Genomic DNA, 16,848 nt, shown 5'->3' on the forward strand with positions numbered 1-16,848 from the left:
ACATTGAATTCAAAGAATGAATAAATTAAATAATTCATAATAACAGCAGCGCATTAAAAATAGATAAGTGACAAACAGACAAAGAATAAAACGGGAACTATATAATTGAAGTATAAAAATCATACTGAACCAAAAACAAACATAGAAAAATAAACTTATTTCTCAATAGGAATATGTAAATTAAAACCTTTTCTTTTAGGAAGTTGAATTGGATGTTCCTCAATATCTGCCTCATATTCACCATCTCTATTATTTTTGTTATATTTACTAGTACGTTGGTGATTAAGTATTGAATCACTTGTAAATATAACATTCTCTTCTATTGTGTCTTCTATCTCATCATCAGAACAGATAGAAGAAAAAGATGAAGATGGATCTGTAGTTTCTCCATATTTTTGTAATTCTATTGGAGAGAGTCTAGAAATTCTATGATGTGAATTACCGATATGTAATTGTCTTCTTTTAGAAGGAGCACGAAGTTTGCTATTTTGTTGGTATTTAGAAATCGTCCTTTTGTAGCTGCTAATTTTCTTTTCCAATTCTTTCACTTTGTTTTTTAATCTAGTTGTTTCATCACTACCATCAATCCATTGATCTTGTAAATCTATATCATATCCATGTGTGTTTTTGGATGACATTTGATCTACCAAATTATTGTTTTGATGTTGATTGGCATTGCTTGTGGAAATTGAATTAATCAATTTAATATTTTGTAATTTCAATTCATTAATCTCCACCTCTAACTGTTTGATTTTCAAGTCCAATTTACTAGATTCTAACCTTGATGTATATTCATTAATATCTGGTAGAGGATGTGCTGTTACCATTGATGGCATTTGCTCTATAAAATCAAAGTTATCATAATCTGTAGAAGTTGAAGAAACCAAACTGTATCTATTATTTGGTTGATTGAAATATTTTATGGCAGGATTGCGGATATTAACACCATTGTCTAACAACACATGATCAGAATTGAACGTGGGTAGATTGGGTACAGTTTGTTCATTTATTAATTCTTGTTTTTGTGGAAAAGTAGAGGTACTAGTAACGGTATTTGAAACAGGTTTTTGCATTACATGTAATTCTAGAGGAGGTGCAAGTAAACATTCTGTTGGTTGAACTTTGGATTCTATTATATCATATGTATTATTCAAATTAATATTTTTGATAGCATTATTTTGACTATCATAAGAAGGAATAAAAGCAGTTGCAGAAGCCGTATTATTATTTATAGCATTTCTATTTTCAGAGTGTCTTTTTGTAGCAGTAGTAGGAATATTAATATTAAAATCAGATCTATCATTATTAGTCTCATCATTATCATTATTATTAGAAACATTCAAGTTTTGATGATGTTTTTGAATTCTTTCCAAAGTCTCTTTAATACTCAATTTTGGCAAATTATCATCGAGTAAAGAATTTATGTTGTTACTATCGGGCTTAGAAGTAGCATTAGTATTAAGAGTTTCCTTTTTCTGTTTATTACCGTTTGTCTTTAGAGAATTACTGACTTTTAAAAGGGTAGACAATAATGGTAGAGAAGAATAATTTGATACAAACTCTTGTTTAAACATCATAGGCTTGGCACTCCTGTTATTTTTATTATTGAAACTAATATTGCCATTACTACCAATATTTTGGAAATTTTGTTCTTTAAATAGAACCGAAGAAAAGTCATTATTCTTTTGTTCCATAGGATGTATATTTTTCTTGTAAGTCTTCAGTTTGGACAAAGAGGTAGTTAGTGCATAACCGTTATTATTATTGCTATTAGACGAGGAAGAAGAGGTGGATGATAATGCAGAGATTGCCATCGCATCTGAAAGTTTAAACCTTGTGGGAGAAGCTAGTAAATTTGCGAAATTTGGAGTATGTCCCAAATTTCTTGAATCATCCAAACTTAATGAAATTGGCGACGAGGAGGGAGTCAGTTGTTCTGCCTTAAAAAATTTAGGAGGGCTGTTCATTATTTCATCTGCTATAACGTTTCCACCTTTATTTTATACTAGGATTATTACTTATAGTTTTATCTTTATTTTTTTTTTCTTATGGATTGGTGCTGCCAGGAATATAAGTAACAATTGCAAACTGTTTGTCTATAAAGATGGACTTTTATGAATTAAACTCGAACGAGTAAAATAAATTGATTAAAGAGAAAGAAAATTGAAAGAAAACGTAAACATGTGATTTAAAAGAGACGTAAAATAACAAGATCAAATTGACCCAAGGGATTTTTTTTTTTAAGCTATTTTATTTTATAAAATTGATCTTGATTTGATTCTGAAATTCTTGTCTATTCTTACCAATGTGAACCAGTAAGTTAGTATTTTCTGTCTGTTACTGCGTCAATTCGTTGATTATTTCCTTGAGAGAAAGAGCCAAAACGAACATAACAAAAAATTAAAGTATTCCCAAATCTTTTCTCCTTTGTTTTTGTGATTTCTGTTTTCGGTTTGTTTACATTATTGTATTTCCTGACTTGGACATCGAGAGACAAAACATGTCTGAAATAGGAAATAACCAAATTTTTTTTGATCTGGTAGGTCCATTGTTAGATTTTTCGTATGACATGACAGACATTTCGAAATCAAACAAGATACCATTTATTTAATTGAAGCCAACTATATTTTGGTTAAAAAGGCTGCATTTCAGTACACCAATATTAATGACTTATATAAGTAGTAAACCATATCTCTACGACAGAAGTTGAAAGTGAGTATTAGGGACAATAAATTGTGAACCACATTAGAACAGGAGCCTCAAGTTATATTAGTCCCTTGTCCTATAATCCTCTTTTTTAATCTTATTTTCTCTTTTTTGTAAAGTATACTACAGTTGATCTGATATTGTTTATATATAGCAAAAGCTGAAAACATTATGCTCCATCAATAATCAAGTTGCATTTCTTTTGTAATAAAATAATATTTAGAAACAGACTTTGTATCTAAATAAGAGACTCTGTTGGTAAACTTAGTATTCTATGCTAACGTTCTCAATGAATGCAAAAGAAAAAAGAAAGAGGAAATCCAAACTAATAGATCTAGCCCTGATAACTGTAATTTATATATGTTTATTACATCATAACTTCGATTTGGCTAAGAATATGTTTGTTTTTCTTTTTGTTCGATGACTTCTTTTTTATGTTGAGGTTGGGATTGTGATTGTTTATAAAGATACAATTTTCTTTGTTCTGAACGATTTACCAATACATCTATATTTTCATAAATTTGTTGCTTGGACTTAATTTTACCATTTAAATTCAAGGGTAATAACTCTTCAATTTCTTCCTCTGTAATAGGTGGGGGCGGCAATGATTCTTCACCTATATCTAAATTCTTCTGATTTTCAGAATTTTTTATTGTATCTTCTATTGATTGTTGCTTGATATCTCTCAATAATAAATCTTGATCGCCACCATATATCTCGACACACAATTTTTTAATTTGGTTCAATTTACTTAGCAATCCGTCAATTGTAGTAGAACTGGAAACTTGCTTATTACACTTCTTTTTTTTTTGTAGAGGGTTTTAATACTCTGTTATTTCTATTCATTTATCTTCTTGAAATGTTCTTTTTATCAATAGGGGATAGTTTTATTTTCTTTTTCTTTCTTCTTTTTAGTTTTTAGTTTATTTATTTGATGTTACGTTGTATTGGTCTATGCATGCTAAGTTCAAAAAATAAAAGAAAAGAACAACCAACAAAACAACAAGTAAGCAATATAGTCTAGTTCAAATCAACTCTAATATTCTCATTCCCTTATTCTCGACCAACAAAGGAGTTCAAAAGATATGCCTATGTATTCAATTTGTCCGCTACCCTCTCTCGAGGTAGTACAACACCGGTTTCTCTCTTGAATATATGTATCTATATATAATAATAATGATGATGATAATAATGAATGATATCATTATACACTTCATTGGTATATTACAGTTAATGGACCCTAATCACTTCCCTTGTCTGCAGTCGAAACAGTTTCATCTTTAGTTGGTTTCATCAGAGTTAAAACATCTGACCACGCCGTATGGGACGATAAATGCTAATTTTTTGAAAGGCATCATGTTCTTTTTTTTTTTCCTTTTTTTGTTGTTGTTGTTGTTTTATTTCATCCCAAACACAGTAATTTTTTCTTTTCTTTTGCTTTTTTTCTCGTTTTGTATAGGAAAGTTCCCAAGGAAACGAAAAAAAAAGAAATTGAAAAGAAAAAAAAATAAAAAAGATAAGAAAAGAAGTTAAAGATGATGATATGTACACTGAACATATTACCACTACATTTTAGATAAGATATACTAACACAGGAAACTCAAGCAAGAGTATCCGTATTGTCAGGCGTGAAGTATACATACATACACACACACACACGGGTATATATATATACATATACATATACATATATATTTAGTTGTATATTTACTTTAAGATGACTGATACAACTAATAAAGACTTAGAAGATAAAGAAACCAAGGATATTAATAATTTGGAAGAGGACACTTCTCCAGTGACAACTGGATCTGAAGATGTCATACCAAATGCCATTGTCATTAAAAATATCCCATTTGCTATCAAAAGAGAACAGTTATTGGATATAATTGAAGACATGGGACTGCCTTTACCGTACGCCTTTAACTACCATTTCGATAATGGTATCTTTAGAGGTTTGGCATTTGCAAACTTCACTACACCTGAAGATACTTTAAAAGTGATCCAAGGGTTAAATGGTAAAGACATCAATGGTAGAAAATTAAAAGTTGAATATAAAAAATTGTTGCCACAACATGAAAGAGAAAGAATAGAAAGGGAGAAAAGGGAGAAAAGAGGGCAGCTGGAAGAACAGCATAAAAACATGTCCAATTTGTCTTTACAATCTCTGAATAGAGTGATCTCAACTCCTAACTCAAATACACTTCTAACAAACAGCAACAACAATACCAGTAATAATATGAATATTGCACAACCCATCGTAAATTCAACTTCAACGTTTGCCAATCTCACTAACCCCCAATTATCTAATCATTTCATGGGAGGCCCAATCCAAAATAATATCCTTCAACAATCACAGCAACAACAACAACAACCATTGTTGGTGGCACAGCATACTGCAAATTCATTGTATAGTAACTCTAATAGTATTAATCCATCAACTGAGAGATATTATGCACCACTGCCATCTTCAAGCAACGTTCCCATTCCTCCTCAACAATTGGATTTTAATGACCCGGATACTTTAGAGATCTATTCTCAGTTATTATTATTTAAAGATAGAGAGAAAGCCTATTATGAATTGGCATATCCTGCAGGGCTATCAGCAAACCATAAACGTATCATTAATGTATTATGTTCGTTTTTAAATTTGATGGAAGTCTATGATTCAAGGTTTGTCATTATTAGAAGAAAAAATATCCCACTTAATAACGGTACTTGTCAAAGTAATGTCTTGGATCAAATTAATTTGCAGAAGCATCTACAACAAGTTCAACCTAATTACGTTAACCAAAATGCGATGCTGCAACCTACCTCTACGGGTGGTTCATTAAATAGATCACATTCTTATACAAGTTTATTACAAGCACATGCTTCATCTATGAGTATAAGTTTGAATAATGGTAGCAACAACAACAACAGCAACAGCAACAATAGTATTTCAGGTGGAAATAACAATATTCTAAATACTCCAAAAATACCACAAACTGCACAATTATTAGCTCAGCAACCCTCTGGTAGCATCTCTAATACCAACACCAGTGGTAATAATATTTTGAATTCTATTTATAACAATAGTAACAATAGCTCTAACAATCTTAATGTGCCATCTACTAATTCAACATCTCCAGAACCACTTCAACATCCACAACCAATCTTGTCCCAACAAATTCAACCTACACAACAACAAACTTTCATCAGACAGCAAACCACTTTGACTCCATCATCAAGAGTTCCATCTGGTTATTCAAATCACCATCAAAACATTAATGCTTCAAATCCCCTATTAAGAAATGCTGCACTTTCACCTACTGCTAATGTTGTTACCAGTAACACAAATTCGCCTGTAGTCAACTCTATTACTACTTCAGTTGGATCCACACTGGCAAATATTAATAACAATGGCTCAAACAATATTGCAAATGGTAACAGATTAACTTCCTCGTTGTATAATAATTCTAGTAGCACAAATTTGTTGCTTAATGATTCAATTAACAAACCATTAGTCCCACAAAATACCAATGGTTCTATTCACTCGAATTTCTCAATTCAATCGTATCAAGATGACACACTTTTTGGTAACATCAATGGTAATGGAAACATCCAATCATCAAACAATAGAGATAATACAAATACTAATATGGCTAATACTGCTAATAATGCAGATATCTTGTACAAAACATTAAGTCAATCCGGAGCTTTAGACAACACTGATTTAGATAATCATTTAGCTAGATCTTTGAGTGGGTTAGATATCCAAGATTCTAAAAAGAATAATATTTGGTGATCAATGTTATTTCAATTACGAAAAAAATTACTTATGATAGAAGAAAAACTACATTACCGTATGTCATTTACATAAAAAATGATAAACAAAGAAAAGATAAGTCAAAAAGAATAAACTACAAAAAAATTTTATATATCCTTCAATTTCTCCCTCTCTCTCCCTCGCTTTCTCTTTCTCTTCATTTCTTTCTATATCAATTTTTGAAATGTTTTAATGATATTAATGATCATGATAATGACGCTCTATGAAGATGATGTAATGTACAAAAGACATTAACGGTTGCAATATAGGCAGTCTTGTTAAGGTAATTTTCTAATATATAATATATAATATATAGTATATAGTATATGTACATATTATAATATAATTCTCGAAATATATTTCAATCAACTCTGAATATTACTATTTAATATTTATCATACAAATCCTTTAAATCATTATGATCAACATCAGCCTTTACTGCATGACCGTGACTGCTGTCACAATCATGTGCTAAAACTTCTTTACGATTTATGATTACTTTATTCTTTTATATTAGTGTTCTTGCACATTCGAAAGGATTAGTCGATAGCCATGCTAAGTTTATGTATCACATTTGCTAATAAAAGAAGAGATGCTTCTCCAATAAAGAAATAATTTCTAAGGCAACAATTTATTACTCAAGTACTATTTTAGAAATGAGAAAGGATGAAGAAAAAAACTAATCATGATATCATTACGCTATTACCACTTCAAATATAGGAATTAGTATTATACAGACCATTACATCAACTTTATAAGTACCAGGAGTACATTGTATAATTTCATATCAATTTGATTCTCTGTTACTCTTAATCAAAGCAATCAGTGATTACATATTCTGAGATATAATATTTTCAAACTCAACATCACACATATTCAGAGTAAAAACAAGAAATACAATCCCAATGTTTGATACATCGTTAATCTCCAAGGGATTTCTTCCAGCTTCATCAATTCTCTTGCCAATTGAAATTAAACAGAAAAGATCAAAATTATTAAAAAACAAAGAAAAAAAAAACATAGACAAAAATTAAGCCAGTCCCTTACAAATTTCTTAAAAATCTGTATTCTCTATATACATTGAAAGCTAAAATTCTGAAGAGTGTATAAAAAAAGCAAAAGATTCATTCACTATTTTTTACAATTATTGTTAGATGATCTATAAGTCAAAATAACAATAGCCCGTTGTTACAGATTGAAAGACACAATTTATTGAATGTTGACAAATTCAATTAGTGATTAATCAGACAAGATCTAAGATATAACATCACAAAAGAAAAAAAGAAAAGAAAAGAAAAGTTACAGGCTCATATGTGCTTATATTTTTGTCTAACTCATAATGACTACAGATAGTAATGATAGAGATTCATTAAAACAAGACAACAATATTATTTTGATCCCAAAAAGACGCACACTGCGAAAAACAGCACTAGAAAAAAAGGCTAACTACATATTTAAAAGAAAATATGAGAGAATAAACAAACCAAAACGTCATTCTGATAATAAAAATAATTCTGACAAATCCAGACAAAATGGGGAGCAATTGCCAAACTGTACTGTTCAGCAAGTTAACAGAGGTAATAAACTACCTCGAATCAAAGTAATTTTTAGTACTGCAAATTGGTTTTTACCAAGGGACATACAGGAAGCAAATTTATTAAATGATAAAGTAACTTTCTATTATCAAAATGATTCCTCATCATCTATAGCAGCAATTTACAATATCGAGAATAATAATAAGAATTATAATGATAATTGGGATGAAAAACTATCAAAGCAAACATTTGCCAATAATATAAAGATTAAGTATGACCCTAAGAAATTTTTAAATTTTAATAAATCCTTAAATACGTCTCAAAAGGAATATTTAATCGAAACAGATACTGAACAAACCCACCAAGATGTTGATTTTGATTTAGAAACGTTTCTAAATAAAAATGTTTCATCTCAGTTAGATTCTTTAGAGATTCCTTATAAATCCATATATCCATTGAAAAAGAAAAACTATTTTCATGCTACTCCATTGACAATACCAACAAAAGAAGACAGAATACTCTTTCATAGATTATTTGTGCAATCGAAAGGTTCTAGTTTTTTAAACTCAAACATTACAATGACATTTCCACAGGATTCTAAAGAATTACTAGCTTTAAAAAAACCTTACAAAGTATCAAATGTAAAATATATATATATTAATAACCATGAGATTAAGACATTATATCCAAGCCCTTATCCTGAAAATATTAACAAACAGTCGATTATATACATTTGTCAATTATGTTTACAATATAGTTCCAATCGTTTTCAATATAATAGACATAAACTAAAATGTTCACAATGTAATTTGCGAAGACCGCTAGGAAATGAGATTTATCGAGATAAAAGTATTAGTATATTTGAAATAGATGGTAGAGAACATAAGACTTTTGCTAAAAATTTATGTTTATTGTCAATGCTGTTTTTAAAATCTAAGACTCTATACTATGAAGTAGAGCCATTTATGTTTTATGTTTTATATGAGCATCCCAAATTGAGTAATGATTCTGCTAAAAATAGTAACACGAATAATAATGATGAAGGTGAAATGAAATTAGTAGGTTATTTTTCTAAAGAAAAATTAAATTCAACAAATTATAATTTAAGTTGTATTCTAACATTACCCACTCATAGACGACTAGGTTATGGTTTTTTGTTAATGGATTTTTCTTATTTGCTCTCCAAAAGAGAATTTAAACACGGAACACCAGAAAAACCATTATCAGACTTAGGTTTAATAACTTATAGAACTTTTTGGAAAATCAAATGCTTAGAGACTCTATTATATTTAAGGGATACTACTAAAGTGAAAACAATCACACTAGAAGATTTATCAAATATTCTTGGAATGGCCCCTACCGATATAATTCTAGGGTTAGAACAACTACGAGTTCTTTTTTATTCAGACAGAGAAGATGGAACTAGACAATATGCTATTATAATAAACAATTGGAAGCCCCTAGAAGACATGTATCGTAGGTGGAAAGCAAAAAATCCACTCACTATAAAACCAGAAAAATTATTGTGGAAACCAATGATTTTTGGTCCATCCTGTGGTATGAATGCTGTTAACACCAATCTTACAGATTCATTTGTAGGAATTGATAATAACATCGAAAAATTTAGTGGGATTGACTCTGACGAAGATATTTTTAACAAACATATTGATTTAATCACAAGTTTTATGAAAGATGATATTGATAATAATTATAGTACTATAGAATCTGAGACTTTGAACAAATTAAATGCAAACGATATATGCATAGATAGTATTGGAAATATGCAAGAGATGGACTGGAAACTTTGTTTTAGAGAACCTAGATTGCATGGGAACACACTAAATAAATTAAACAATAAGTTTAGGCTAAAAAAGAAAGTTTCAAACCTTGATCAGTTAGGAAAAAAAAATAAAATGGCCAGTTATGATGAGAATGACGATTATGAGGATAAAGATATTAGTAAGATATTTAATAATATGGAGGATATTAATATTGATAACTATGATGATGATCATGATGATGACTATAGTGAAGTCTTAGATCAAGAAGAGGACGACTTACCAGATGTGGATAGTGACAATAGTGTTGTGAATGAAGTTAAGAGTCTCCTTGAAGACTAAAGAATAAGTGATTTTTTTGGATTCAATCTGAATTAAAAGTATGAATATATATACTTTTTAACAACTTTTTAAAAAACTAATACATGTTATTTGTCATCTCAAAAACAAATTTCTGTTATTCTTATTATCAGTGATTTATATAAACTATATTAATATCTGGATAAACTGTTATCTTAATTATTTATTACTAATTAGTTATTTTTTCTTGTTTTATTGCTATTTTGTATATTTATCTTTAGCTAAATGTTGAAATCTCCATTTAATTTCTTCTTCCGATCTGTTTGGCAATAAGATAGACACTTCTTTTATATTTAGTTTTTTTATATTAATCAAATCTAGTAACAATTGATCTTCGGCTTGTTCCCATTTAGCAAAACCATGTGTATTATTTGGGTGGTGTGAATGTGAATGTGAGTTATTGTTGTTAGTTGAGTGAGTATCGAGATAATCATCCGTCATATGAAATGAGGACCTTCTTGATGAAGCAGCACTATTTAGTGATAAATTGATCGAAGGTCTTCTTGATCGTATCACAAAACTATTTCTTCTGGAGATATCATTTCCTAAAATATTATTGTTTTGTACTAGAAAAGATGGGTTAGTATTAATTGTATTAAAAGAACTTCTTCTTGATCGAACTATTATCTTAGGTACAAACCCAACATTTTCGTTTTCTGGTTGAGAAATATTTAAATCTTTTTGCTGTTGTATACTATTATTATTATTATTAAGTGTATTTAAGTTTGGTCTTGCTACATTTAAAGAGAAAGATCTTGGTTTAGCAAATGATTTGACAGATACAGCTGACACACTTTTCCTCAAGTTTTTTATATTTGTTTCATTTGTAGTTATTATACTCATGGCATTAGAGGAGGTATCGTTGTGCGTTGTACTAAATGTATTAATAGCATTATGATTATTATGGTTATTGTGATTACTATTGTATTTTTCATTGTTACTATTATTGATAAATTGACTGGTATTAGAGACAAATAATTTTTTATTTGTATTTTCATCAGTATATGATGAATATATATTTGTATCATTACTATTATGTGTTGAGAGTTTTTCTTTCACATTATTGTTGTTTCTAGTTTCTTTATTGACGTTTTGTGTCATCATTTCTAAATGCGGTAATAAAATGTCTGCAGCATTATTTTTAGATTGTGAATCAATTAAAGCAGAAGGAATGTTTTGATTAATACTTTTGAATAAAGAGGAAGTATCAATTGAATTGATATCGATTGATATAATATGATTATTCTTCAAATTACCAGATTTTAATCTTCTCCATCTAAATTGACATGCATTTGCAGTCCTATTAGAAAAATACTTTGATATTTCTTTCCAGCCTAAACTCTTAACTTCTTTTAAATATCTCAATAATAGATCGTCCTGGAACTCCCATGATATGGGGTTTTTGTTCTCAATATTTTCAATGTCCTTTGGTTTAATTGAATTTTTATTATTGTTTTCATGATTTTGTGGTTCCGAAGTAGCGGTAATGTTATGAAGATGGGTATGACCACGATATTTTGAGTGTATATAATTATGTATATTTGGGTGTGGATGATTATTTAGTATTGAAGAGTTATTTGAATTGGAAGCAGATAATGATTTCACTGTTGATTTAGGTACAGGCATTTGTCTATCTCACACATACATATATATATATGTATGTTTGTGTGTGTGTATGTGTGTATACTTATTTATCTATTTTTCTTACTGAAGTACGAGAAATATTAGATAAATGATACTATGCTGTTTATAGTCAAAGAACTGTAGCCGCAGGTACTAGAAGTAGGAGAATTAACTGCACTACAAAGTAGAATTCGATGTTATTAGAAGACATGAGATGAGATGAGATGAGATGCTACAGTGCAATGCCATGCGATGATGCCGATGAGGTTTCTTCAACGAGAAAAAAAAATAAAAAAAAAGCCATAGAAACGACAAAAATATGACGGAAAAATTTCACAAGAAAAAGGCAAACGACATTAATAACTAAATAGCAGATTTGTTTGAACCACATGTTGTTATTTTAAAAACTTGCAGAGTTTCATTTTTCTAATTAATCGTCTAACTCAATTGAATCTGTAGCTCATAGATTTCCATATCTCTCATCGAATAGGGATTAACTCGTAAGTTAGAAGATTTCCCATAATTAGGGCTATTCTGATAATAAAAATCATCTAAGCATTCAGATTATTTTCCATTTTTTATTGTTTTTTTTCCATTTACAATGTAGAAAAGAGATTGAACAGCACTTAAAGGATCATTTTTAATATTATTTGAAATGAGAATGTGTCTTTGCTTAGAAAAAGTTTAAGAGATGAATAATTTATATATATATATATATATATATATAAAGCATTTTTTTATTACTATGATTGTTAAGAACTTTTTTATTTTTTCATATAATTTACTTGTTGTTAATAGTTAAACTCTTACTTTCTAAAACATATGTATAGATGTGCTAAACATATACAAACAAATACAAAACCTTGGTTAGTAAACTCACAAAGTTTTTAAACTGTATATTAAGATAACTGTATGTGCAAACTTTTTGTTTCTTTAACGTGGATAAGTCAAGAGACAAATTCGAAGAAAAAATCGTAGAAAAAAAAAGAGTAAAAATTCAATGTAAAGAGTGTCAAGAAAAACTTTTTTTATTGATCAATCTGAAATATCTATAGATCAATGTATAAAAACAACACTTTGCTCTGTTTGATTAGTTTATCCTAACTACTAAATAAGATTTTTTGCGTTAAAGAAATATATTTTTGTCTTGCTCCTTTTATAAAAGTGACAGAATTCAAAGGAATAATTAGTTAACTTTAATCAGGTTGGATAAACATCTTTTAGTTTTATGTTAAAACGTATCATGTCTGCCAAATATTATGATATTGGTTTCAATTTAACTGATGATATGTTTCGCGGGTTATATCATGGTAAAAAGTATCATGAATCTGATATATCTAATATCCTAACTAGAGCATATCAAAGAAATGTCAAAACTGTTTTAGTGACAGGTTCCTCAATAGAAGAATCTCGAGAAGTTATCAAATTAATACAAGAATATCAATCTAAGACACCTATTAATTTGTACCATACAATTGGTGTTCACCCATGTTGTGTTAATGAGTTTGTTCAATCTGAGGTCAATTCTGGTATAAATAATCCAACAAATAATGAAGAAATGAATCAGCAACTCTTTGATAATATGGATATTGATCATGTGAAAGGCAAACTAAAAGAATTGTTTGAATTAGTGCAAGCCAATATTGATGACAGCAATAATTCATTACGTGCTATTGGTGAAATTGGTCTTGATTATAGCAGATTACATTACTCTTGCAAAGATTTACAGAAATTATTATTTGAAGAACAACTAAAATTGTCATGTTTGATAAAAAATGATTCAATACCTCTGTTCTTACACATGAGAAACTGTGGTCAAGATTTTATTCAAATTTTGAAAAAATTTATTATTGGTTTCTTAGATACAAAGGATCTATTTAATTTGAAATCTTTGGTTCATGAACAAGACCAAAACAATTCGATTTTTTATAAATTCAATCCAAATAGAAAATTTGTAGTTCATTCATTTACTGATTCCTTGACAGATTTAAAAGATTTATTAAATTTATCACCAAACTGTTATATTGGAATGAATGGTGCATCTTTTAGAGAAACTAATAATATTGAGTGTGTTAAATATATACCATTGGATAGATTATTATTAGAAACTGATGCACCATGGTGTGAAATTAAAAGAACCCATGAAGCATGGAAGTATCTTTCAGATAGGGACAAAGAAAATAAATATAAACTTATCAAAAAGGATAAGTTGAAGAATATATCAAAAGAAGAATGGGATGATTATATGATTAAAGGTAGAAACGAACCTTGTACAATGGAAAATGTTGCAAAAGTTATATCCAATGTTAAACAATTGCCTCTTGAAAAGGTAATTGATACAGTGTGGCAAACTTCATGTAATGTATATGGAGAATGATGTAGATATATCAGTATATATATAGGGAAAAATGAATTAACAAAAAATAAATGAGATTAAAACTGGTATTTTTATGTAAGATTAATTTAGTATTTAGTTTTATTGCCATAAACTATATGGTTTGAATGTATATATAAATATATATAGTTAGCCTAAGTAAACGTAAATATTTATTAAATTAGCATAGCCTCAACACTCCTTGTTTCTTTTTTTTATTGGAATATATATATCCTCAATTCAAGCTATGATTATCTGTGAATTTATTAATTCTAATTTCTTTCTTCTTTGACATCTTTTTTATGGTTTAGATCATCTGTGTCATCTGTTATTGGCTTATTTAATGATGTATAAGTATTTAATACTGTAGATTGGGACGATGTAGATGAAATTCCCTGCGTGAACTCATTATTATGTGTCAGAGGATTATCATTATCGTTGTTATGACAAGTAATACATATACCAGCTTCCAATAATTGTTTCAAAGATTCAAAATCGATTATACTATAGCTATAATCAGAATCTATTTGTTGTTGTTCTTCTGAATTATAAGTATTTTCGTTTATTTCTTTACTATTATTGATCGAGAGAGAGATGTTTAATTTGTTTTCATTTATCAGCTTATCTTTCTTTGATTTTGTAGTTATACTGAAAATGTTATTTTTGTCACTGTCACCGTTATCATTGGTGGCAGATTTATTATCATCATCAAAACTTATAATAGTGTCAAAATCAAAATCATTGTATATTAATCTTCTCATTGTTTCGAAAGTTGGTATATCAAATTTCGATCTGTTAATGCAGAATTCCATATTTTGTACATTTTCTTTGCCATATATATTATTTTTATTTTCTTTACTCTCAATACTACATGCTTTCAAAAAATTTTGTAAGAATTGCTTTTGTTTCAGTCTTTCAAACCAATCTTCTTCTGTTTCATTATTTTGTAATAATGCAACAATTATGATTGTCATATTATCACAACCAATGCCACTTCCCTCAGTACTTGGAGCGCAACATATATCTACCATCTTTGATGCAATCTCATTGAGCGAATTTGTTTCAGTTGATATTATCCCACGGTAAATCATATTAACACATTCTTGAGAAGTTAAACATTCCCAAATTCCATCGCAAGCGAGAATGAGAAAATCGTCATTTAAATAATTTATTTTGTGTACTAAAATATCTGGAAATGAAGTTACTACCTGTTCTTCTGCTGAAACTGTATCATTTGTTTTGAATTCAAAATCCCCAATGGCTCTAGATAAAGCCAAATTACCGTTAACACGTCCTGTTTCAACAAACCCGTTTGCAGCAATGATACGAGATCGTTCATTTACTAAACTTGGTTTATGATCAAAGGATAATGTTTTAGCAACACCATTAGTAGCCAGAACAGAACGACTGTCACCAGCGTTTGCACAAATTACAGTCTCTATTTTTTTGGAAATCAAAACACAACTGCACGTGGATCCACTGTGATCATTTTGTAAAAGCTGATCTGTTAAAATTCTTTGGTCAGTGATTTGGAATGTATCTATTATCGAATGAATTAACATTTTCTTAAGAACAGAAGATAAACAAAAAAGATTACTGTTTTCATTTGTTTGGTAATGTTTCAGAGACTCTATCATTTGTTCTCTGAAAATAGTGGAAAATTGTGAGCCACAAAATTTTGCAACAGCAGAACCACCATGTCCGTCAAAAACACCATACATTGCTAAATGATCAATCACTGATTCTTCATTGACTCTTTGGATTTCTTGTGATACATACTTTGCCCAAATATTTAATTCTACAATATGAGCATCTTCCATTGATGTTCTCCAACCTTGCATGGAACAAAGTCCAAATGAGCTGAAAGTATCAATTCCTTGATGACACTCTTTATCTATTACTGGATTTGAAAGTATTTGACCCATATATATGTATATATATATCTTTTCTTGTTGTTAAGCTTGTTTTATTGATCTATGTTATGTCAAATCGAAATAATTCTAATTAGGCACGTTAAAATATAAGTTCCTCTAAAACAAACCCCTCTTTCAAATAAGAAAAAAAAAAAAAGAAAAATTTCACCTGAAGAAACACAAAATTAAGTCAAATACAAAAATACAATGTTTAATTATTAGTTCGCTTTATCATGAAGTGTGAATTGTGTTTATTCTATAGTTAATCCAATAGCTTCAATGGGGAACTTAAATGAAGATCAAATTCGCTAAATTTGACAGTCTTCGGACTTCTTTGGGCCCCACTTTCTATTGTTTCTATTGTTTCTATTGTTACTCTTTTTTACTCCTTTCTATTTTTCTTATTTTCCATTTTTTGTAACCGTTATTTCCCTCTTTTGAAAGTATATTTCCTATCTCAGGTACTTGTACCTAATTAGGATAATAGTTCTATTTTGGAAAAAATGTCTTCTTTGGGAAATGTTTAAAAAAAAGAAAAGACCTAGTAAAACGTTTCAATTCACTTTTTGTCTCATCTAATAACATAAAAGTGAGATGCTCAGTTTATTACATAAACATAAAAGGACTGAATTTATGACAACCTGCACTAGTTAGAGGGGACGTAATCTAGTTGAAAATTCTTATTAGAATACACCTAGTATATTTACATTGAACATTTAATTCATACTATTATAGATATTATCATTATTATTAT

General features: G+C 29.0%; 6 protein-coding genes across 6 annotated transcripts; 3 read left to right on the top strand and 3 right to left on the bottom strand.

Annotated features, from left to right (window-relative positions):
• Nucleotides 1-155: 155 nt before the first annotated feature.
• Nucleotides 156-1,967, bottom strand: MMR1 (Mmr1p; the record flags this gene model as incomplete). The annotated part of the gene is made up of 1 exon (XM_064860812.1): nt 156-1,967. The coding sequence occupies one exon, from the start codon at nt 1,965-1,967 to the stop codon at nt 156-158; it is 1,812 nt and encodes a 603-aa protein (XP_064717829.1).
• A 2,456-nt stretch (nt 1,968-4,423) lies between these two features.
• Nucleotides 4,424-6,490, top strand: PIN4 (Pin4p; the record flags this gene model as incomplete). Its single annotated transcript, XM_064860813.1, has 1 exon — nt 4,424-6,490. One exon carries the CDS (start codon nt 4,424-4,426, stop codon nt 6,488-6,490), a length of 2,067 nt encoding a protein of 688 aa, XP_064717830.1.
• Nucleotides 6,491-7,850: 1,360 nt separating this feature from the next.
• On the top strand, nt 7,851-10,166 carry SAS3 (histone acetyltransferase; the record flags this gene model as incomplete). Its single annotated transcript, XM_064860814.1, has 1 exon — nt 7,851-10,166. One exon carries the CDS (start codon nt 7,851-7,853, stop codon nt 10,164-10,166), a length of 2,316 nt encoding a protein of 771 aa, XP_064717831.1.
• Nucleotides 10,167-10,382: 216 nt separating this feature from the next.
• TOD6 (Tod6p) lies at nt 10,383-11,810 on the bottom strand (the record flags this gene model as incomplete). The annotated part of the gene is made up of 1 exon (XM_064860815.1): nt 10,383-11,810. The coding sequence occupies one exon, from the start codon at nt 11,808-11,810 to the stop codon at nt 10,383-10,385; it is 1,428 nt and encodes a 475-aa protein (XP_064717832.1).
• A 1,225-nt stretch (nt 11,811-13,035) lies between these two features.
• PWA37_004325 (3'-5'-exodeoxyribonuclease) lies at nt 13,036-14,184 on the top strand (the record flags this gene model as incomplete). The annotated part of the gene is made up of 1 exon (XM_064860816.1): nt 13,036-14,184. The coding sequence occupies one exon, from the start codon at nt 13,036-13,038 to the stop codon at nt 14,182-14,184; it is 1,149 nt and encodes a 382-aa protein (XP_064717833.1).
• Nucleotides 14,185-14,453: 269 nt separating this feature from the next.
• PTC3 (type 2C protein phosphatase PTC3) lies at nt 14,454-16,106 on the bottom strand (the record flags this gene model as incomplete). The annotated part of the gene is made up of 1 exon (XM_064860817.1): nt 14,454-16,106. The coding sequence occupies one exon, from the start codon at nt 16,104-16,106 to the stop codon at nt 14,454-14,456; it is 1,653 nt and encodes a 550-aa protein (XP_064717834.1).
• Nucleotides 16,107-16,848: the final 742 nt, after the last annotated feature.

Source organism: Arxiozyma heterogenica (genome assembly GCF_036370985.1).
Source record: "Arxiozyma heterogenica strain weizmannii chromosome Unknown scaffold_5, whole genome shotgun sequence".
Lineage (NCBI taxonomy): Eukaryota > Fungi > Ascomycota > Saccharomycetes > Saccharomycetales > Saccharomycetaceae > Arxiozyma > Arxiozyma heterogenica.